The 22,290-nt window shown below is 46.4% G+C and overlaps 1 protein-coding gene across 5 annotated transcripts in view; it reads right to left on the bottom strand.

The window, feature by feature from the left end:
• Positions 1 to 22,290, bottom strand: part of USP22 (ubiquitin specific peptidase 22) — a 136,709-nt gene that overhangs the window by 77,685 nt on the left and 36,734 nt on the right. For all 5 annotated transcript variants that reach the window (XM_029576575.1, XM_029576574.1, XM_029576577.1 and 2 more), the window contains one exon: positions 15,350 to 15,482. In XM_029576575.1, coding sequence (XP_029432435.1) covers positions 15,350 to 15,482 — 133 coding nt within the window. The remainder of the gene's footprint in view (positions 1 to 15,349; positions 15,483 to 22,290) is intronic.

Genomic DNA, 22,290 nt, shown 5'->3' on the forward strand with positions numbered 1-22,290 from the left:
TTGGTTCTTACCTGCTCATTTTCATTCCTGTGGTACCACAGATCAGTCCAGACTCCTGGGGTTTTGCCTCCCTGCCAGCAGATGGAGACAGAGAAAGTTTTACTGCCACTGCTACTTAACCACGTGTGCCACCTGCAGTTCCTCAGTATTAATCTGCACCCAAGCAAAAATCAAGCCGCCAAAATTTCAAAAAAACTTTCAAAACTTGAAAATATACCTCATCAATACTGTATCCCATGCTATAAAAACAGAATGAGCGGATGATTCTCCCCCTCAATAGAATGGGCATGTTCTGGACTGATCTGTGGTACTACAAGAACAAAAATTAGCAGGTAAGAACCAATTTTCATTTCCCTGTATGTGCTCAGATCAGTCCAGACTCCTGGGATGTACCAAAGCTTCCTACTCAGGGTGGAACCTGGAGAGTCCTGCTCGCGGAACACTTTCACCAAAGGATGGGGAACCCGTACCTCCCACATCCAGACGCTAGACTTCCAAGTCGCTGCCCTGCAAATTTCCTGTGAAGAAACTAGCTGAGCCTCTGCCCATGAAGAAGCCCGAGAGCGTGAAGAATGCACGCAAGCCCTCAGGAACCGGATGACCACTAATAATGTAAGTAGATCCAATAGCCTCCTTAAGCCATCATGAAATAGTAGTCTTAAGTGCTTTCTATCTGAACCGCTCTACAGAAAAAACAGGTGACCCGATCTCCTGAAGTCATTAGTTATCTTGAGATACCTCAACAACACTCTTCTTACATCTAAACAGCTTGAGCTCCCTCGTGTGAGGAGTGGACATGTCCACCTCGGGAAAAGCTGGAAGTCCCACTGTCTGATCCACGTGAAACGGCGATACCATTTTAGGTAAAAAAAGAAGGTACAGTCCTCAATGACATGCCCAAGTTCGAAATCTGAAGGAATGGATCACAGCAAGACAAAGCCTGCAACCCAGATATTCTCCTAGCTGAACAAACGGCCACCAGAAAGACAACCTTAAGAGTCAAGTCCTTAAGCGTCATTCTTCTAAGCAGTTTAAAGGGTGCGTCACACAAACCTCCAAGATTAAGAGTCCAGGATGGACAAACTCTCCACACCGACGAAAGTAAATTCTTCGTACATCTAAGAAACCGAATCGCGTCCTGATGAGCAGAAATAGTAGAGCTTTCTAGTCTACCAAGAAGACAACCCAGAGCTGCTACCTGGACTTTAAGTCAGCTCAAAGACAACCCTTTGGCCAGACCTTCTTGAAGAAAAGCCAAAGTATCAGGAACTGAAGACATGAGAGGCCGAACCCAGTCAACTGAATACCAGGACTCAAAAATCTTCCATACCCTCATGTATGAAAGGTTAGTAGACTTTCTCCTGGCCTGCAACAACTTAGCAATGACAGCCTCAGGATAACCCTTAAGTCTCAATTTCCGCCTCTCAAAGGCTAAGTCACTAGACAAAAGTGAGCAGCCTGGTCTGAAAATATGGGTCCCCGATGAAGAAGGCCCACTAGGTGACTAAAGCGAATCGGGCTGTCTAAGGCCAAGTTGATCACATCCGCGAACCACAGACAAATGTGGCCATTCTGAAGCCACCAAGACCACTTCGCCCTGATGCTTTTCTATTCAACACAACATCTTGCCCACAAGCAGCCAGGGAGTAAAGAAAGTAGAACTTCCCGAGGCAAAGGTAGTACCAGCCCAGATGCCCTTGGCCCAGTGCTCTCTTCTCCGGCTGAAAAACTGAAACACCTTGGCATTCAGACGAGTCACCATTAATTCCATATGGGGGGAGCCCCACCTCTTGGGAATGAGCTGCATTGCGGACTTTAACTCACACTCGCCCAGATCCAACACTGTGCGACTCAAATAATGTTTGAATGTTTTTGACCCCGGCAATGTGTGATGCCACTATTTGCTCCAGTGTTGTTCCATCCAAAGAATCAACTTGAGATTCCTGGGCCACTGCTAGACTCTTGATTCGGCCCTGCCAATTGATTCAAGCCACTGTCATCGTATTGTTCAAGAAAGCCATCATTGAACGACCTCTCACTAACAACAGAAATTTCTGTAAGGCTAAGTGGACCACTCTGGTCTCTAACCAATTGATAGACCAAACAGACTCTCTCATGGACTAGCAACCCTGAGCAGACTAATGCTGATAAACTGCTCCCCAACCAAAGAGACTGGCATTGGTAATAAGCACTAACCAATCCAGAACTTCAAGATCTAACCCCTGAAGGAGATTGGGGCCTAGAAGCCACCAGGACAGTGTCTCCCGAGCGACTCCCTTGAGGGGCAAAGGAAGAAGAAACTCCTCTGAGACCAGGTTCCATCATTCCAAAAGTTCCCTCTGCAAGAGTTTCAAATGAGCAAACGCCCACGGCACCAAATCCAGGGCAGAAGTCATAGAACCCAGAACCTGCAAATAGTCTCAGACCTTGGGCATCGTCATCCCTAACAAACACCGAATCCGCCCTTGCAACTTCCGAACACGCTCATCCAAAAGGAACACCTTGTCTGACAGTGTGTTGAATCAAGCTCCCAGATACTCCAGGGACTGTGACAGTTGCAGGTGACTCTCTGCCAAATTCACCACCCAGCCGACTCGAGAATACCAATAGCCTTCTGAACCGACTGGCGACAAAGAACCTCCAACTTCGCCCTGATAAGCCAGTCGCCCAGAATCCCTTCCTGACACAAAGCTCCTGCCACCACACCATCACCTTGGTGAAGATGCGTGGTGCCACGGCCAACCTGAAAGGAAGGGCCTGAAACTGAAAACACTGTCCCAGAATCATGAAGCACAGAAAAAAAAAACTGAGTCTGGATGTGTAGGTATGCTTCCGTTAGATCTAGAGACGCCAGAAACTCTCCCTTGTGAACTGCCGCTATCACTGACCTTAGGATTTCCATATGGAAATATGGAACATTGAACATCGCGTTTACCTTTTTTTAAATTGAGAATCGGCTGGAAAGTGCCTTCTTTCTTTGGGACTACGAAGTAAATGGAATATCTTCCCATGTGAACCTCCTCGCGGGGAACCAGAATCACTGCCCCCAGCCGTTGCAGACTGTCCAGTGTCTCCCAAATCGCCAGGGGAAACTAAAAAGTTGCAGATGGGATGAGCAAATTCTAAAGCTAGCTGTTCTTTACCACACTGAGAACCCACTGGTCCTGAGTAATCCTGGCCCACTCCTCGTAGGAACAACTGAGTGGACCGGCCTCGCATCACTGTGAGGACTTAAATCCAGATGCACCATCCCCGGCGGTGCCCCAGAATGGTCTTCGGGGACCCCAGAAAGGACTGACCCCGAAGAGAAAAACTGCCTTTGAAAAAAAAAATCTCTTAGCCTTAGGCTTATCCTTCGGTAACCTGAGGACCTTATTGTCCCCCAGAGATTGCATCAACTGCTCAAGGTCTTCACCAAACAAGAACTGACCCTTAAAAGGCAGTGAGCCGACCAATTACGCCAGCCAGAGCAACTTCCTAGCGGAAACTGCTGATCCCACAATTTGAAACGACGTATAAACCAAATCATACAGAGCATCCACACTGTAAGCGACCGTCGCCTCAACACATTCGGCCCTGTCCGCCTCCTTGCCTGACTTTGGCAGGCTTTCTTACATCTGTTGCACCCAGCGCAGACAAGCACACTGCATAAAGCACTGCATAAAGCACGCAAACCTACAGCTGATACCTTGAAAATCCTCTTGAAGTGCACTTTCAATTTACGATCCTGTAAGTATTTCAACACCGTGGACCCTACCATCAGGATAGTCGTCCTTTTTGTAACCGTTGAAATCGCATCAACTTTAGGCAGGGCAAAAAGCTCCGTCTGTTCAGGCAAGGGATAAAGCTTCGCCATGGCCCTTCCCACCTTTATACCAGAATCAGGAGTTCCCCACTCTGTTTCCACCAGATTCTTAACGGATTTGTGATATGGGAAGGCCATCGGGGGGACCCCAAATCACCCCCTCCAAATCAGAGTCCTCCTGGGGCATGTTAACCCCAAGTACCTGAAAAGCCAGAGGAAGTAAGGCATTTAGTTTCTCCTGCCTAAAAAAGACCAGGATTCCCTCAGGATCATCCCCCTGACCCATCCCTCCTGCCACCAGATCTACCTGTAAATCTTGGCCAGGAGGGTCCCCTATCCCCACCGGAGCTACATCAGAAGCCTCTGACTCATCCCCACCTGAGCCTGATCCCGAAGGAGGACCCAAAAATCTCTGGACAGGGGAAACACATTTTGTAACAGACAGATTCTGCCTTGGCCCTATAGAACAGCCCCCAGGTGGCTGGGACCGAGAATGCATACCAGCACAAGTTGCCTGCTGCTTGGCAATATAAGCCTCATGCAGCAGTAAAACAAAGCCCGCTGAAAAAGGACTTGATGTCTCACCCCCATAGGATAGGAGCTAGGGACTGGCAGCATGGGATTCTGTTCCTCTTCCGAGTCCCCCGATCACGTCCAGAGACAGAATGGGCTGGAGACAAGTGCGGGGTAACATCCCTCTCCCCCCCTCTGACAGCATGGGAACGGCCGAAAGTGAATCCAAAATGGCTGCCATTCCTTTAAAGCAGGAAGGGATCAGCACCCCGGCCCAAACCCTGGAACGGTGCAGAGGTGGGAGTGGTGGACGTCTGTATTTTTTTTTTTTTTTGCAGCTGCTGGGCCAACGGACAAGCCCTCCCCACCCTTTGAGCATCCGGTGCACAACCCGAGCCGGTTGAGACGAGACTGTGCAGCATGCTGACCCACAGCCCATCACGATCAGGGAAAAAGTTGACCGAGCAGAAAGAGAAAAAAAACCCAAAAAAACCCCAACCTACCTCAGTATTAAAACAGCGTCACAAACAAAAATACACACACCAGTTGCCAAAGCAATGAGGAAGCCGCCTGCACAGCAGAGCTGCGCTACTGCCTTAAGCTTTTTTTTTTTTTTTTTTTAACTGTATTTAACTCCCCAAAGCTTAAACAGAGGCTTCAAAGAGGAAAAGGAGTGCCTCAGAATAAAAGAATATCCCGAGCCTGCAGCCACCTCAGCCGCCTCATGAAGGGGAAGGATCTGGACCACCAGATTTACATCCCACAGGCGCATGGACCGAGCACACACAATGGTCACCAACCCCTGGCTCGTCCGCCTCAACTGGACAGGGAAGAACCCACCAGGATTCACAAAACAACCCCGGGAGGAAGGCTCAAAAGAAAAAATTTGCCCAAATTGTAGAACTGCAGGTTTTGCACCATCTACCATCTGCTGGAGACAGAGAAATACAGAGGAACTGCAGGTGGCACTCGTGTCATTAAAACTTTCTCGGTCGCCATCTGCTGGCAGGGAGGCACAACACCCTGGAGTCTGGACTGATTTGGGTTCGTACAGGGATCCTTCATTTACAACTGCTTAGGGATTCCCCCCCTCCTATTTCATATCCCCTCCAAACTCCACGGTCTGGGATCATCCTGCAGGCTCCTTCAAGAGCTCAAAATCCAGCCACTGTGTTTCATTGTGTGTTGGCCATGGCCTTCCTCCCCTCCGAGGTCACCAGAGCATCCCCAACCCTGACCAACTTGGGAGCAGAAGACCTGAGCCCTGAATCAAAGCCAAGTTCCTCTTCATGGCAGTGCACCGCACGCTCACTGAACTACCAGGCTGGCCCCTATACTGGATTTTTAAATATGGAATTTGGGTTAACCATAGAAGCAACGGTACGAGTAGTACATCCCGACTTACGAAGCATTTTCCCCCGTAGAAGATGCAGAATGAGAGAAAAGCCTAGCAGTTGGTCTTGGACCTACCAATGAAAAGGTGGGGCTAAATCTAAATAAAGGGCTTCATTTAAAATATTTCTCTGAACACTTCCAGCCTCTGTCAGTTTCTCCTGAAATTTAAAACTGTATTGAACTACAAATAAGGCAGGAGAGGAGGCTGTAACAATGGCTAAAGTTACAGCTAGAAATCCAGAGGCTTATTGAAGGAAGTCAATATTTTTCCTTTCAGCAAAAGCTGCAGTTTATATTTGCCTTCAGACACAATTCTTAATTAAAAAAAAGGTCTAAAGTTTGCCTTCGTGTCCTCTCTATTGCCTGCTGTGCGACTCGGGGCAATAGCTTGCTTTGGTGTATTTGCGACACGCTATAGCACCCCCCTCTCGTTGGCTTGCCACCATTTTCTTTCCCAGTCTTGGACCTGAGCACACGACTTCCGCAAGGTGCACAGCCCCAGACAGCCCCAGCAGACAGGGCTCTCGATCTGTCACCCGTGCTGGCACTACAGCCAGTCCTATAAATCACTGCTCCCAGTTTCCTGCGACAGCTTAGGGGGTAGAAACTGTTGCAAGAGTTGGAAAGGTCCGCAGCAATCCTGTGGTGCATTTGCATAAACATGCATTATCTGGCATATTAAATATTAATTTTGCATAATAAAAGTAGTTTTTCAAACTTGCTTGTGTGTAATTTATTTTGTTCTTGTTGGGAGTTTTAGGAGTAGAGGATCTCCAATATCAGTATGGGGAGGGACAATACCTTGGGTATGAGAAGAGGAAAATGATTTTTGGGGATTGGGGGTGTTTTTCTCCCACGCTCACCCTCCATTTCCCTCGGTCCATAATCTTGGGGTCATCTTTTATGCCTCTCTGGGTCTCTATGTGCATCCAAATCACTGCTAAAGCATGCCATTTCTTTCTCTCCAACACTGTTAAAATCAGTTCCTTCCTTTCAAAATGCTACCAAAACCCTCATCCACTCTGATCACCTTCCGCTAGACCACTGCACTTGCTCTTCGCAGGCCTCCTGCTGCGCACTCTCTCCACTGCAATCTCTTCAAAATTCACCTGCGCTGTTTTAATAGAATGTGATAGACCATCAGTCGTCAAATCACAGCGATTTCCAGAGAACAAACATTAAAAAAAAAGCACAGATTTAAAATCATAAAATCTTACATGGTTATAGTAACGCTGAAAGAACTCCTCTTTCATGGCTCCCTGTCCACTTCTGCATATAGTTCAAGCTTCTCATTCTGCAACTCCTCAGTATCTATTTTATCTTCTCTCTCCCTACACCCTTCTTTTATCTCCGACCTTCTCTTTCACCCGCCAACTTCCGACTCCATGCTTTCCACCTTATTGTGCCGGTGCGTCATGCTCCCTTTCTGGCCATATTCAAATCCAGTTTAGGAACTCATCTTTTTGATATTGCTTTTAAAGTCTAACCACTTTTCCACAACAGCTGCACATCCCATAGACTCTTGTGCATCATGTATGCTTGTCTTGACTAGACTGTAAGCTCCACTGAGCAGGGACTCTCTCTGTGTCTGTACAGTGCTGTGTATGTCTAGCTGCACTTTAGAAATGATAATAGTAATTATCTGTCAGTAAGAAAACCGGTGAGGTTTAATACTGCCATGTTTGAAATCGTGTCACAAATTAACACAGTAAATCATTGTTTCCCCTCTATAACCTTCACTTGTATCTTGTCCTTGTGGTGGTGTGCAAGTCACACTATGCATCCATTCTGAAGTTTTGCAAGGAAGTTTGGACAAACATACCTTGGGAAATTGAATAAATAAAAGCATATTTAATGACTCCATATTTTATGTAGTAGATTTCATTCCATTAAAAAAAAAATAGATAACTGTTTTGAATGGATTCTGAGGATGCCTGCATGTAGGCAGCTAGTTCTGCTGCGACAAAATGGAATAAGAAGTTGCATAAAAAAAATAAAAGGCCTTGGTTGCTACAGGTTGGATGCCTCCTTGCACAGCATACACCTACACCAGATCTTGCCAAGATAGCAGCTCAAACACTTCTATGCACCATTAGGTTAGAATGCTTCACACCAAGGGTCTCCTCTGCTGGACATCAGAAAGGCCAGCAACTCCAGCCTTTGGCAGACCAGCAACATAAGGTCTGGAGAAGCAGAGAAATAAATGTGGGATCCGAAAGAGTGCCCACTTATTTCACAGATTTGTAGCCCGCTAATTCAGAGAGCTTAGTGGGTGACAAGAATTAAGTACAAAATAAAAACACAGTAAGTTACAAACAGTACAAAAAGTAATACAATGCCTAGACTAAAACATAAAAAGTAAAGATTAAAATCAAACAGCAGCAAAAAATTGCTAATCATCAACCACAGTAAAGCATACTATAAGCCCTTGTGATAACTAGGTAGGGAAAGCTTAAATTCAACTTAACCTTCTTCTCAGGAAGCTGTAAAGCATTTGTATTTTGGTAGTACTTAAATATAACAGACAACTTCTGAACCAGCAGTGGAAGTGTTGCTTTAACTCTCTGGATCGGAACTGGCTTTTCCTCCGGCTTTACCCCCCCATCTCAAACACAACTGCTTCCAAGAACTAGGAGGTGATTTAAAACTACCACATCAAGGTTCACACCTCAGCTTTACTGGCCAGAAAAGGCAAATCTGCTCCTAGATTTTCTGAGGCAAACCAGTTCCTGAAAAAATACAATGGTCCAAGCTCCAAAAATTGTTCTACCAAGCCTTTTATTCTCTCTCTCCTCACGGCAGACGAGACTCAAAAAAATAAAATAAAAATCAGTAAATAATTCAAAGCTTGGAAAGGGATCTAAGAAAGGCTGGAATGCAAATCTGTGACAGCCCCACAAAGCAAATTCTTCAAAAGAGGGATTGTGGCTGCTCCGCAGATTAAAGTGAGGTGAGCTATGTCAAAAGGGAGGGGTTGCAACCGAATGAGGTAGATAACCCCGAGATACATAACCGAAGGTGGATTAAGCCAACAGTTGCGGGGGGAGTTGTGTTAATGCATTACATTATTGGCAAATTTGCAAGCAGTGTAAGGCTTTCACGCTCTCTCGTTTCTTGCTTGAGTGTTGCAGTGTGTTTTTTTTGATTCGCCAGTGCCTATCAGGGGTTAGGTTACCAAAGGCATCCGTCTATCGGGACTCTGGAAAACTCATTGGTAAGTAAAACTGGGGGATTCGGGTCTGTGCTGGTGCTCTCGTGCCACTAAAGCACACCCGGGCTCCGTCCTTCCTTCCCCTTTAAAAGGAAAGAAAGATCCTACATAGGGAAGACACGCTTTCAATTAACCTAGAAATTCATTTTTGGTTTTAAGTGTTAGGATTTCAGAACTGGCACTCAGAAAGCAGTTTTGTAAAGCAAAGTTCACACTAATCGCAGCCAGTGTTGTTCGGACTGAACTGCAAGAGAGATATAATGCTTAGAAGGCTAATCTCTCCTCTACAAGCGTCATCCCATCAAAACTGTGGGAAGAGGTTACTTTTATTGTTTCATTTTACCAAAAACCTTCACAAGTACTACATTCTCTCTTCCTATCTACCTAAGGAACTTGTGAAGCTTGATTCAAAAAAATAAACTCCAGGAGGCGGGAATTATGGGGGAACAGGATGTCCAAGGAAAGGAAAATGGGTGAAATTATGGAATGTTTCGATATTAGTTTTTCAGTTCAGGAGGAATTGTAGGGATGTATCCATCTTTGGGGCTGCTCTTCATAGGAGCATTACGCAGTAACAGTATCCACATAAACTATTACCTACCTTCCCTTTTCTCTGTCAGTTCTGAGCCTCAATATATTTATCAGACAATTAAGGATCAAATTATGCGTTTGTCCTTTACCCTTAGTACTACCATCTACTAAACCCAATCTTTTCCCCAGGACAAACATAGCTACTGCGACTGCCACACACTCACCAATATGGATGGAGTCAAAGAGTTTTGGTTGATGATTTAATTTGCACTAAAAATGTGGCATGCATAATCCCTCTATGATTTTTAGATTCTTAAAGAAGTCCCTGGACAACAACATTTTTCCCCACCACCACCAGTTTGCCACAGATTTTTGTGTTGGGATCTGATCCCCACCCACTTTATGATGATGTCATTTAAATAGGACTGGGCAGAGGAGCCACCACTGCAGGCCCAGGTGAAGGAGGGCTGTAGAAGGGAGGCTGAGGGTAGGGCAGGAGGAGAAAGGTTGTGGGACAGAGAAAGGGAGAGCAAAGAAAAGCAAAACAAAAAAAATCAAATGCTTAAGAAAAAAAAAAGAAAACCAGTGAAAAAAGCAGTTAAAGAGAAATCTGCCCCCTCCCCCCGGCTGCATCCTTAAATATTTTAGCTGGCAACTAGGTTTTCTAGCACAAAACAAATTCCACCCCTGGTATCAAACTTAGCTCTCTGCCATTCTGATAAGACTCACAAATATGCCGAATCTGAAAGGATACTATTGTTCAGTACAAACTGAAATTAACTCTGCAAATGTAAATCTCATAGATTCATTGTTTTAATGGGTGGTTGGGATTTGTAACCAAGAGGCTGATGCAAAAAGGCCCACAGCATAGTGCACAGTTTTACCCTTAGTTATGTGGCAGCAAGGAGCTCTGTGCACAAGACATGTGCGCTTACGTTAGCGCCCTCTCATGGAATCTCCCTGCCACTGGCGGCACTCTCTATTATCCCCAATGCTGGCTTACCTACTGTCTTCTTAGAGCTAGAAATGTAACGCCTCCCATCAGGACCAATCTCGGCCTACCAGCAGGACCTGCAATTAATAGTTTTGCCCAAAAAGCATGTTTTTCATGCATAAAATGATTTGTGTGCACAGAAAGCCTTTTGTGTGTGTGCATAACTTACGTGTTATACTCTGAAAATATGATTTGTGCACAGAAACCGTGTTTTCTGCACATAAATCACTTTGTGCTGTGCACCATGTGATCTTTTCAAAGATTTTTTGGTTTGTGCGGTTTTTTTTTTGGACTCCCGATGCACTAGCATACCGTCAGCTTGCTATATCGGGAGTTAAAAAAATAGCTTGTGCATCAAGAAACTGTGTGCTGAATTTCAGTGCTCAGTTTTAACACTCAGCTTTTTGCATCAGCCTCCAAATTAGCGGAATTGTATGAAAGTGCCTACCCACTGTACTTTTGCCCTGTCCAAAGAAAATCTGGCCTTGTTCCGAAGCTACAGTATTTGTAAAAGCTCATCAAGAGTAAATTAACAAGGCTAGAATCCCAACATTCATTAGTTGAGTTTGCTACTTTCCAGGGTGAAAATTCTGAACACTGACTGGCTGTGGTGGTGGGGGTCCACGGTGACTGCTGAAAAGCTGCAATCCCCTGCAACTGGGCAGGAAGAGAAGTCCTTCTTCATTTTGTGGGATGCATGACCATGCTGGAAACTGCCGTGTATGAAATGCATCCCAACTGCATTGGTGCCTAAACTGCAGCTTCTGCAATACCACGTGTACCAGATTCTTCTTCCTCATCACCATTTCCTGCTTCCCTCTCACCTTTCCCTCTGCTGCTTCTCTTACCGCATTCAGCTCTGCTTGTGTTCCTCTTCCTATTTCTGCTGTGTCTTTTTTCCTTCTCCCCTCCATTTCACTCAGAAGTGGAATATTTTACAGTAAATGTTTTGTGTAGCAGACACTATTTAAGATGTAGTAGTGAGTCAAACTGTGTAGCACATCTAAAAAAACAGAATTAAATAAACATACTCCCTACATTTTCAGTGTCTGAAGTTTTATCCTCTCCTCTCTGTTCTCTAATTTGTTTTTCCTTTATCTTCTCTCTTGAAACTGCACTCCTGTTATTCCTTCCTGTCATCGTTTTGGTCTCTTTTTTGCCTAATCTAACATTCTCTATTTTTCTCTCTCTGTCCATCACAACCCCTTTTCTTCCTCACAATTCCTTTTTATTCTTTTCATCTGCTACCTCTGGAATCTTCTTCTCTCCACCTCTCCCTCAGTATTCTTGTGCTCTTCATATCTTCTCTACTTTTACTCCTCTTCTCGCCATCATTTTTTCCTGTGGTCTCTCTACATTACCTCTTAGCTACCTACCTTTCTTCTCCGCAGTCTCTTGCTTCCGCCTCTGCCGTTGTAACCATTCTCCCTTCTTTTTTTCCTCCCTGAAGTCTCTTCCTCCCATTTTTCCAACTTTTTCTGACCAGTTCTCTCCCAGACTTCCATCTTCTCCTCCGCTATAGTCTCTCTTCCCTCCCCTGTAATCCTTTATACCACCCCCATAGCCTGCCCTCCTACTATCACAGCGGCCTCATGGTCTCTCTCCCCACCCTAGCGCAGGTCCCCATGTCCATCTCTCCCGCTGGAGCCGCTTTACCTTTCAGCCCAAGTAACTGCGCTGAGCACCTCTCCTGGCTTTGCTGGTAGATAGCTGGATAGGTCTTATCCAGCTAACCTTAGACCTGCTGAACATATAGATAGGCAGAGCCAACATGGCTGTAGCCAAGGCAAGTCTTGCCTCACCAATCTGCTACATTTGTTTTTGAAGAAGGTGTAAACAAACCTGTGGATACAGGTGAGCCGGTTGATACAGTGCATCTGGATTTCCAGAGAGCATTTGACAAAGTCCCTCATGAGAGACTTCTTAGGAAATTAAAATGTCATGGGATAGGGGCCAGTGTCCTACTAGGGGACTGCCAAATGGTTAAAAGATAGAAAACAGAGAGGAGGGCTAAATGGTAAATTTTCCCAATAGAGAAAGGTGAAAGGTGGAGAGCCCCAGGGATCTGTTCTGGCTATGTGGCGATAATATCAACCTTATTAGTTCCCCAAACTTAAACTATACATACGTGTCAGAAAGTCTATACCATACTTAGTCACTTTTCCATTTCTCATCTTAGGAGCATGATCCTTTGGTTGCTTCTACACAGGACACCAACACAGACTGTTTTGGCATCAGGGCACAAAGATGTTTTTCAGCAAACCGATCAGCACGTGCAGTGGAAATCTTCACACAAACGGCTTCCAGTCCACCGTGGCGATACGTCCGCCTGAGGATTTCTACTACATATGCTGAGCAGTGTTGTTGTTCATGGTTTAATCCGTCATCACCGAACACAAAATGGTACCACCGGAAGAAGAAGAAAAAAAAAGAAAATTTTAAAAAGATTGTTGGGCAGACTGGATGGGCCATTTGGTCTTTATCTGCCGTCATTCGCTATGTTACTGAGCATACACTAAAATTTAACTGTTTCACTTTGGAAACTCCCCACTACTCTTCAGTACAGGAGTTTCAAAAGTGGAAAAGACCTGAGCCCTGGCACATCTGTTGGAGCAGGAAAGTTGCTGAGCGTTTCTTCTCTGCTCGTGAGGCTGCGTGCCCTGGCCATGGCTGGGATGGCTCCTCCATGGTACAGCCTCATACCAGGTTGTTCTCCGCCCCAAATCCTAGATCCTCTCCTCACATTTCCTGGCTAGCTACCACCTGCCTCTCAGATTTTCTACGCGCACTCATTCTGGAGCATGGGGGGGTGGGGGGGGGGGGGGGGGGGGGAGTAAATGAAGGCTGTATGGAACTGGGAGAGCAGGGACCATCAACAATACACCTTCCCTGCAGAGCCCCCAACACCCTCACTGTGAGGCAAGCACCCTGCCTACCATTCCTATCTGTGTAATGGGCACTCAACAGCCAGCACTGCTTGGCCACTCGCCTCCAGGGCCTGGCAACTCTTGGTGTTCCTGTGGCAGCTTGCATCGCTCCTTTGCTGTATTTTATTTCCCCCTCGACCCAAGCTGGAACAATCCCTCTGCACTCAGGGCTCTGAACGGACCAACGATCCCAGCAATGCTCTCAACTCCCATCTTATGCTAATGCAGATACCGTGTATGCTTCCACTCTCAGGCCTGCCTGCAGCTCTCCAAATCTGAGGCTCTGGCAGGCTAAAGCAAATGATTCTGCTAGCCTGACTATGGTTTGAACCATGCAGGAGCTCCCTAGGTGAAACCACAGTTTCAAGCACAACGCGGCTGCCAGAATCTTTTGTTTGAATCTGACCCTCGGGCTCCTGGAGGCTCACCACAGAGGGAGAAGTGAGGGTGCAGTTCTGTTTAGTAAATAGTAGTATTTTACCTTTTTAATGCAAGCAGCAGGTCAACACAGCAGGAGCAAGCAAGTGAGACAGGAGGTGTGCTTTGATCAAGTGCACGGTTGCAGGCAGACAGCAGAGGAGTCTCCCCTGCTGCTTTCAGGAACTCACAGGAGGACACAGGCATTGGGAGAGGTGTCAGCCTTGGTGCAGCCGACTGCGTCCAAGCACCTGGACCCCGGTCCCGCTGTGCAGACTGGTCAGGCTCTGTCTCCAACTCCTCCATTGGGGAAGGCAAGGCTCAAGGCTGCATAGGTGGAGGCTGGGAGGGTTTACAGGCAAACTGCAGTGTACCAGCAGCAGAGCACAGCTAGAGGGATCTTCCACACATATTAAAGGCACACATGATCTGGGAGGCTGGCGTGCACGTGCAGCGTGTACACTGCTACAATCAACCTATCGGCACACAGCAGGTGCTGGCAAAAAATCATTGGTTGAGTTGTTCAAACCAGGGAAGGATTTAGACATGGGGACTGCACAAGTTGCAGGCTGCATTCAGAGCAGGACTCTGAAGATGAAAGTTTCTACGGTGCTGCTTCTGGCTTCCGGACAGAAAAGCCAAAATCTGAAGGGTCTGGAAAAAGTCCGGACAGTTGGCAACTCTAACTGGAATTGTGGTAGCTGTTTTTATATCTTAAATTACATCTATTAGAATTGTGCACGTACAGTATGAGCAAACATTAAGACTGTTAGGCCAGCTCAGCAGCAAGCGCTGCCATGCAGAAGGTCCCTGGTTCAATTCTGCACCCCAGGTCTGTGGGATGCTGTGGATACAGTGTTGACAGCCCCTGGGAAGGGGGAGTTGTCATCACTGTTAACACTCCACCTGGGTGATTATTTAGGACCCGTGATACTGGGCTCTAGAAGGAACACTGCTGCATGCCTCCAGGAAGTGTAGGAGGGCCTACATCTCCGGATAGGGGTGAAACGTGGCACATGGTTACAAAATCTCAGATTTAGCTGGGAGAAAAAAAAAAACCAGAGGAACTTCCAGTGGGGTTGCCAGCTGGCTCCATGTCTTAAGGAATAGGTGATTCCAAGCTTGATTTTACCCTACCACATGCAGGGACTTCTTCTGATTTTTCCTTTGGTTTCCCCTAAGAAAATTCAGCACTACAAATCCAGGCATGCACTGGGGTAAAGGCGGAACTGGATAAACCTGTTGCTTACGACATGGAGCCAGGTCCTAACTACCAGAATACAGGACAAAAAGTTTAACAAATGATGAAGCATCAATACATACACACACACACATGCTTTTTAGATAAATTAATGAACCAAACATTTTTTGTTTTTCTAAATTATAAGCTCTTCCAATACCAATGTTTTTAAATTTGATAATTTGCAGGGTAATGTGTCCCCGTGCCTTAGAAATGTGAGGGTAGCACGGCTGTGCTTTGTTTAGCATCAGGTAAATTTGTCAGTGTTCGAGCTTTTCATACAGAGCTGACTAGGAATTCCAAGAAGGTGGCTTACCTAGGTTGTGTCGTTTTGTCTTCGCGTGCTCGTGAATGTGTTTCTTTGTAAAACAGCCAAAGAAGACACAGTAGAGACAAGAGTGGAGTCTATTCAGATGGGCACCACACATATGACAGATACACGATTTTGCCTGAAACACAAATATGGAAATTCACTGTGAAAAAATGACAACTTGTATTTATGCAAACTGGCACGTGGCTGTCCTGTCCAAACTACTAGTTAGTCCATTTATTCAGTTATATCACATCTAATAGTGTCAATTTTAAAATTATGAATTGCTTAAATATTTAAAAAACCCAAAAAACCCATATAGATGCTGTAAATATTTTATTTATTTAACAATTTTATATACCGACCTTCATAGTAGATTACCATATCGGATCGGTTTACAGTTTAACAGAGGGAAAAAACTAGAGTAACAAATTCACGTAAACGAAAGATAACCAAAGCAGGAATAAGTCAAAGTTACAATCAACAGGGGGCGGGAACTAGGAAGCTTGCAACAAGCTGGAAAGAAGAAAAGGCCAGTAAAGTAATTTTACCGTAGAGTACAAGTTACAAACTTAAGAACGGTGCTTTAATCTGTACAACACTGTTTGACATGGTAACCTTGGCAGATAGGAGGTCATTTGGTCTGGTTTCCCTGCGGTATCATGTTGGTTGACCCTAGTGCCTCCTCCTCTCTTGGAAACCCAATGCAGTTGTACTGCTGCTCTGCAGTGGCTTCTCTAATGTTCCATGAGAGTTAGCACAGAGAGTTCTAAAGCTACTCCCACTCTCAGCCTCCCTCACCACTGCTTCATCTCTCTACTGCTCCCTCTCTCTCCCACGTAGGCTGAAATTCTGTCCCAGTTTTGGTCACTAGCACCTCTAAAGGTGCATTCATTTATTTCAGGCATCCACCACCTCTTCCAATGTCCAACATCATGCTCTCCCGGTCCTTGCCTCCTCTCAGTTTATGGAAGCCTGCTAAATATTAAGGCTTCAAATCATACCCCTCGTTTTTCTCTGTTCCCCCATGAGCACATTTTGATTTCCTTTAATTCTCTCTGGAATACGGTTTGTGTTTCAGGCCCTGTACTGGTTTTGGTGGCTCTTCTCTGAACTGCTTGCATCTCTATATTCTACATTACTTACAGCATTTAGTTATAAATTATATCTAAAACATTGGCATCACCACCATCATTTGGGCCAACCTCTTCGATGTCGCGTGGTGATATAGTCAAGTTTACATCATCGGTCAAGAATGAACATGCAAGATCAAAGGCCCAGGTCTTCTAGAAAGACAGCGACAGGTTTAGGGTTTTGCCACTCCTAGTGCTGTCGCCCACACCCCAGTAAGGAAGGACAACAGAGAGTGTAATGTCTAAGGCACTAACCCCCCCAGTTTCCTGCAGCAGCTCAGAGATAGATTTTGTGGCAAAAATCCAAAACACATTGACAAATATTTCCATCTTGTTTTAAATTCTAAAAATAAAGTAATTTTCCAATCTGGCTTGTTTCTATGTAATTTATGTTCTTTCTACTGCATGAGGAAAAGATATCACCTATCAGTTTAGGGAAATTTATTTATTTAAGTTTTTTTATACACCAACATTCAAGACGGTAGTCCCATCATGCTGGTTCACAAGAAACAGGGGTGCAATTATAATAAACTTTACAATTTGAACAATAGTGCAGAAAAGCAGTTACATGTAACAAGGAAATAAATAAAGTTACATGTAACAAGGAAATGAATAAAGTTACATGTAACAAGGAAATGATCTCAGAGATGGGGAGAGGAGGAGCAGAAGAGCTGGGGGGGGGGGGGGGGGAGGAAGAAAGGAAGGGTGAAGAAGGTGAGAACTGGGGATGGGAGGGGAGGGTGAAGACCGGGAGGGGAGGAGAGCATTGGGGTTTGCAAGAGATCAAGGTATGGGGGGGGGGGGGGGGGGGGAGATCAGGTATCTAAGATGGGCAAAGTGGAGGGAGGTTCTGGGATTGAGAGGGGAGGGCAGGAGAGAATAGAAGTGGTTGGGGCAGGGCGAATTCCAAGATTTGGAGAGAAGGAAAAGAGGTGGATAAAATCTGAGATCAAATAAAAGAATCTGAATTATGGTGGGAAGTGTGGGGGAGGGGAGAGGAGGCAGTGGCGGCAGCAGGATGTACCAATCTGGCATTTACACACAGGAGCAGCCAAACCTCTCTTACACATATATGCCGTCCAACGGATCCCGTCTCATCCCCCAGCTCTATCTTCACCACCACAAAACAATCCCCCCCACTGGCGCTCTCTGCTCCAGGCTCACACCCACCCTTCCGGTCCCTGAATGAGAGGATCTGCATTAGGAAGAACAACCATTCTCTGCTTGGTCTGCTCCGGGCATGCCCCTCCCTTCCTCTCTCTCTCTGCTCCGGGCATGCCCCTCCCTTCCTCTCTCTCTCTCCGGCATGCCCTCCTCCTCTCTGCTCCGGGCATGCCCCTCCCTTCCTCTCTCTCTCTGCTCCGGGCATGCCCCTCCCTTCCTCTCTCTCTCTGCTCCGGGCATGCCCCTCCCCTTCCTCTCTCTCTGCTCCGGGCATGCCCCTCCCTTCCTCTCTCTCTGCTCCGGGCATGCCCCTCCCTTCCTCTCTCTCTCTCTGCTCCGGGCATGCCCCTCCCTTCCTCTCTCTCTCTCTGCTCCGGGCATGCCCCTCCCTTCCTCTCTCTCTCTGCTCCGGGCATGCCCCTCCCTTCCTCTCTCTGCTCCGGGCATGCCCCTCCCTCCCTCTCTCTCTCTGCTCCGGGCATGCCCCTCCCTTCCTCTCTCTCTCTGCTCCGGGCATGCCCCTCCCTTCCTCTCTCTCTCTGCTCCGGGCATGCCCCTCCCTTCCTCTCTCTCTCTGCTCCGGGCATGCCCCTCCCTTCCTCTCTCTCTCTGCTCCGGGCATGCCCCTCCCTTCCTCTCTCTGCTCCGGGCATGCCCCTCCCTTCCTCTCTCTCTCTGCTCCGGGCATGCCCCCTCCCTTCCTCTCTCTCTCTGCTCCGGGCATGCCCCTCCCTTCCTCTCTCTCCTCCGGGCATGCCCCTCCCTTCCTCTCTCTCTCTCCTCCGGGCATGCCCCTCCCTTCCTCTCTCTCTCTGCTCCGGGCATGCCCCTCCCTTCCTCTCTCTCTCTGCTCCGGGCATGCCCCTCCCTTCCTCTCTCTGCTCCGGGCATGCCCCTCCCTTCCTCTCTCTGCTTGGTCTGCTCACCCCTCCCCTTCTGTTTCCTGAGTGCTGCCTGGGAGAGTGGAGACTGGATCAGCAAGCAGAGGGCTGTTCTCTGCTGAGTGAGATTCAGCACAGCTGGAAGGGAATAAATCTTCAGCAAGCCTGCTCCCTCAGACACAGGCCTAGTGTGCCTACTGGCAAAATCCAGGCCTGGTGCCATATATTAAAATAAACCTAATCCAAATACAAAACCTAACTATGCAAATATTACTGTAAAACCATGAATGTACTCACTGAGGTAAGACAGTATTATTCCTACGGCAGATTTAAAATTGGAGTATATTACATCACTGCCACATGGCGATGGTATGGCTGACCCACAAGCATATAAAAAGTTTCTCCGATGCATTTTCCTTAAGTTTCTTAAAATGGACCAGGTCCATTTCCTCAAGATGTATCAAATTAATCTCTTCTAATGATCCAAAATTGGCTTAATCTCTATTATTTACGCGACAAAAGGACATTTTCACAATAAACCATTCAGGCACGCAAATATAAAAAAAAAAAAAAAAATTGCATTACTCAAGCTGCTATTCTCTCTCAGACAAATATTTTAGCATTAACTTAGTTGCAAATATTTTAAGACATCCTTCCAATCTTTAAAACCCAAAACACTAGATTGCTGCGATTGTTTTCACAACTGGGTTATCTATTAGCTTATCTACATGGAGTGAAGGTACCCTGGGAGTCATAGAAGTACAACACAAGACAAAGCAAGTTTGCTTACCTGTAAACAAGGCTCTCTCTATAGACAGGAGAACGAAATAGCCATAGGAACGGTAACTTTGAAAGCCGCTGTGCAGGCGCGCGCGTTTGCTGGCTTGTGTCCTGCGCGTATATGTGCGCAGGGTATACAACAGGCTGCACGCACGTGCACGCAAATGCCTCATCTAGCACGCCAATGCCAGACTGTTTCCCAGTTCAGGGATAGCACTTCCAATTTATCATCCTCCCTTTCCCTGATAACCCCGATCCTTAAAACCCTGCTGACCAGCCTAGATTTTTTTTTTGTTTTTGTACTTACACGCCAGCCATAGCAGTAGCAATGTTACGTGGCAGGGGACCCCAGCGCACGTCTGTGCGTGTACATATTTACACGCACATCTCCTGGCCTTTCCCTGACAAGCCCACAGCCCACCCATGCCCCTTTTTCTGAACCTTTGACCTGTGCGCGCAGCGGGAGGTACACACGTACATGAGTGCCTTTTAAAATCTGCACGGCGCGCACCAGCCCCGCCTGTGCACGTATCTCCCCTGGCTTTGGCACACGTAGAGCTGTTAAAAATCATCTATACGCGTGGATGATGTCAACCAACCGCACCGACAAGGTCCCAGCTCTCAGAGCCCAAGAAAGACTAATGAGCTTGAGCAGGAGTTCCCGCAAGCAAGCTGCCTTGTGAGCCCCTCGGTCTCTTCCACAAGCTTAAGCTTTAGTGAGGCAGGCAGGTATTGAGTATGGCTAACTCATCTGCTCTCTACAGAGAACCCTGTCTGTACCATAGTGGGAGCTACTATGCTGAAGTGCTCTGCTCCGACGGTGCACTCGATTTCCACACAGATTATACTGAACCCTCTCTTGAGCTCAGAGCTGACAACACAAGGGGTCTGGGAAAAACAGATTGCTCTGTGCCTTAGGAATCTTCCACGCAATGGACTGATGATGGAGGACCCCCCACTCCAGTGAAGCTTTGTGCCAACAGTGCTGCCCTCTTTGACTGTGAGGGGGGAAGGCCTCAAAAAGAAGTCTGCCATGACACTTTGGCACTTTTCTCGCTATCTCAGGCCTTTGTGCCATACTCAACTCCTGACCTGAAGTGAATCCGAAGCGGGGGGAGGGGGGGGGGGGAAGGAAGAGGAGTTTTCCCGTGTTTGTGGGATAAAGGAGGAACAGCTCCTGCTTGAACTTCTTGTGCTGGGAGCCCAATAATCCTTTGGCTCAACAAGGAAAGTCTCTGCATCTCAGCCTTGCACCAACACTTGGAGCTTTTACTCATGGCACCTTTCTTGAGGCTTTATAAGCACACAGCAGACACTTCTTCTCGTAATCTTAGCACAACCAACCCTTAAAATCAAACTTTCATATCTCCTACATTATAATGCTAACAAACAGCATCAAATAATCGGTGCTAGAAAACGCAATAAACAGTTTCTTACCACGCAATGGGCTGCAATCAGCCTTAAAGACATAGCACCATCAATTTCTTTCATTTGCTGGTTCAAAACTGCACATAAACACTATACACCCCATCTCAATCTTAATTGTACTTAACTTATAATTTTTCTAAAAGGTTCTGAAGCATAATTTTCCCAAAATACTCAAATGCTGTGTAATTTATATTTAGCTCTGAACAAGACACATCACCTCTCAACAGAACCCAACATAGGCCCGTGTTTCGGGAACTCGTTCGCCTGCCTCAGGGATCATCATATCTTAAAACTCATGATATCTCATTCATTGTTTAGCATCAAGCCGTCAATGAACGAGATACCTTTCTTGAGGATTCCAATTTCCAGGTGAGAATAATTTCTACAGATGAGAAGGGCATCCTGCTGTTAGTCTGAATGAGCCAGTAAAGTAACCGCACTTAAATCCATTTCTGCAGTCTAGCAACATGGCTCACTCTGGATTGAAACTGAGCCTAACTCCGGCGTGACCCACCCACATGATAAAGCGCTGAACTGAAAATACTCTGCCCTACTTGGTACACAAGCACAAACAGTAGCGATCACACTTAGAAGCAAAGTCACCAAACTGGAAAAGGTGCAGGCCAAAAGCGGCAAACCCCCTACATTAATGCATGCAGGGCAGTTACTGGACAAAAACAGTGCCATGGGCAAGGACTGCTTTCTGTGCCCATGGCAGTCTGGCACACAGAACGGCTTTCCCTGTTTGCCCAAAATATGTTAGAGTAATGTGATATACAGACACAAAAATACTTTAACATAAACAAAGAAACATGACAGCAGAAAAAGACCATATGGCCCATCTAGCCTCCCATCCCATATGTACATTGAAGCTGCCACTAGGTGCTTGGTGAAATCAGATCTCATTTTTCTACAGTTTATCTACTGTATGTAAATATATTCCTTTAAAGCAGAGAGGTTCCTGTTTACACAGAAATACAGAACGTGATGGTAGATAAGGAGCATAAGGCCCATGTACATTTGCTTCTTTTTGCACGCACAAAGTACTGTTAACCTTTCATTTCTCTTTTTCCATTCACTTCTCTGCAAGTAGGGATCCTCTGTGCTTTGTCCATGCTTTCTTGAATTCGTACTGTTTTTTACCATATCACCACCTTTTCTTAAAGAGTATTTCCTAATGTTACTCTGACTCTTACCCTCCCCACCCCAAACCTTTTGTTTTAGAAATTTCATTTCCACTGACAAATATTGATTTTTGATATCTAAATGTCTATCAAACTGTATATCCGTGTTCCCAACCAGTGCACCTTCAGACTGATCAGAAGAGAACGCTGCCTGATACTCAGATCCAGACCAGTACTGGTCTCTGGCGGCTCCTAAAAATGGAGGAGCTCCTTTCTGAGCACGCGAGCAATCGTGCACGCCTCTCCTTCCTAGCTACAGCAGAAGCCCTGGGCAACCTACAGAGCACGGCTAGCTGGGTCTTGCTTTTTGTAGCGCACATTGCCTACAACATCTCCTTGTCGTCCTCCACCTCCGAGTCCTTCCAGCCGGTGTCTTA

The sequence above is a fragment of the Rhinatrema bivittatum genome, chromosome 14, assembly GCF_901001135.1.
Source record: "Rhinatrema bivittatum chromosome 14, aRhiBiv1.1, whole genome shotgun sequence".
NCBI lineage: Eukaryota > Metazoa > Chordata > Amphibia > Gymnophiona > Rhinatrematidae > Rhinatrema > Rhinatrema bivittatum.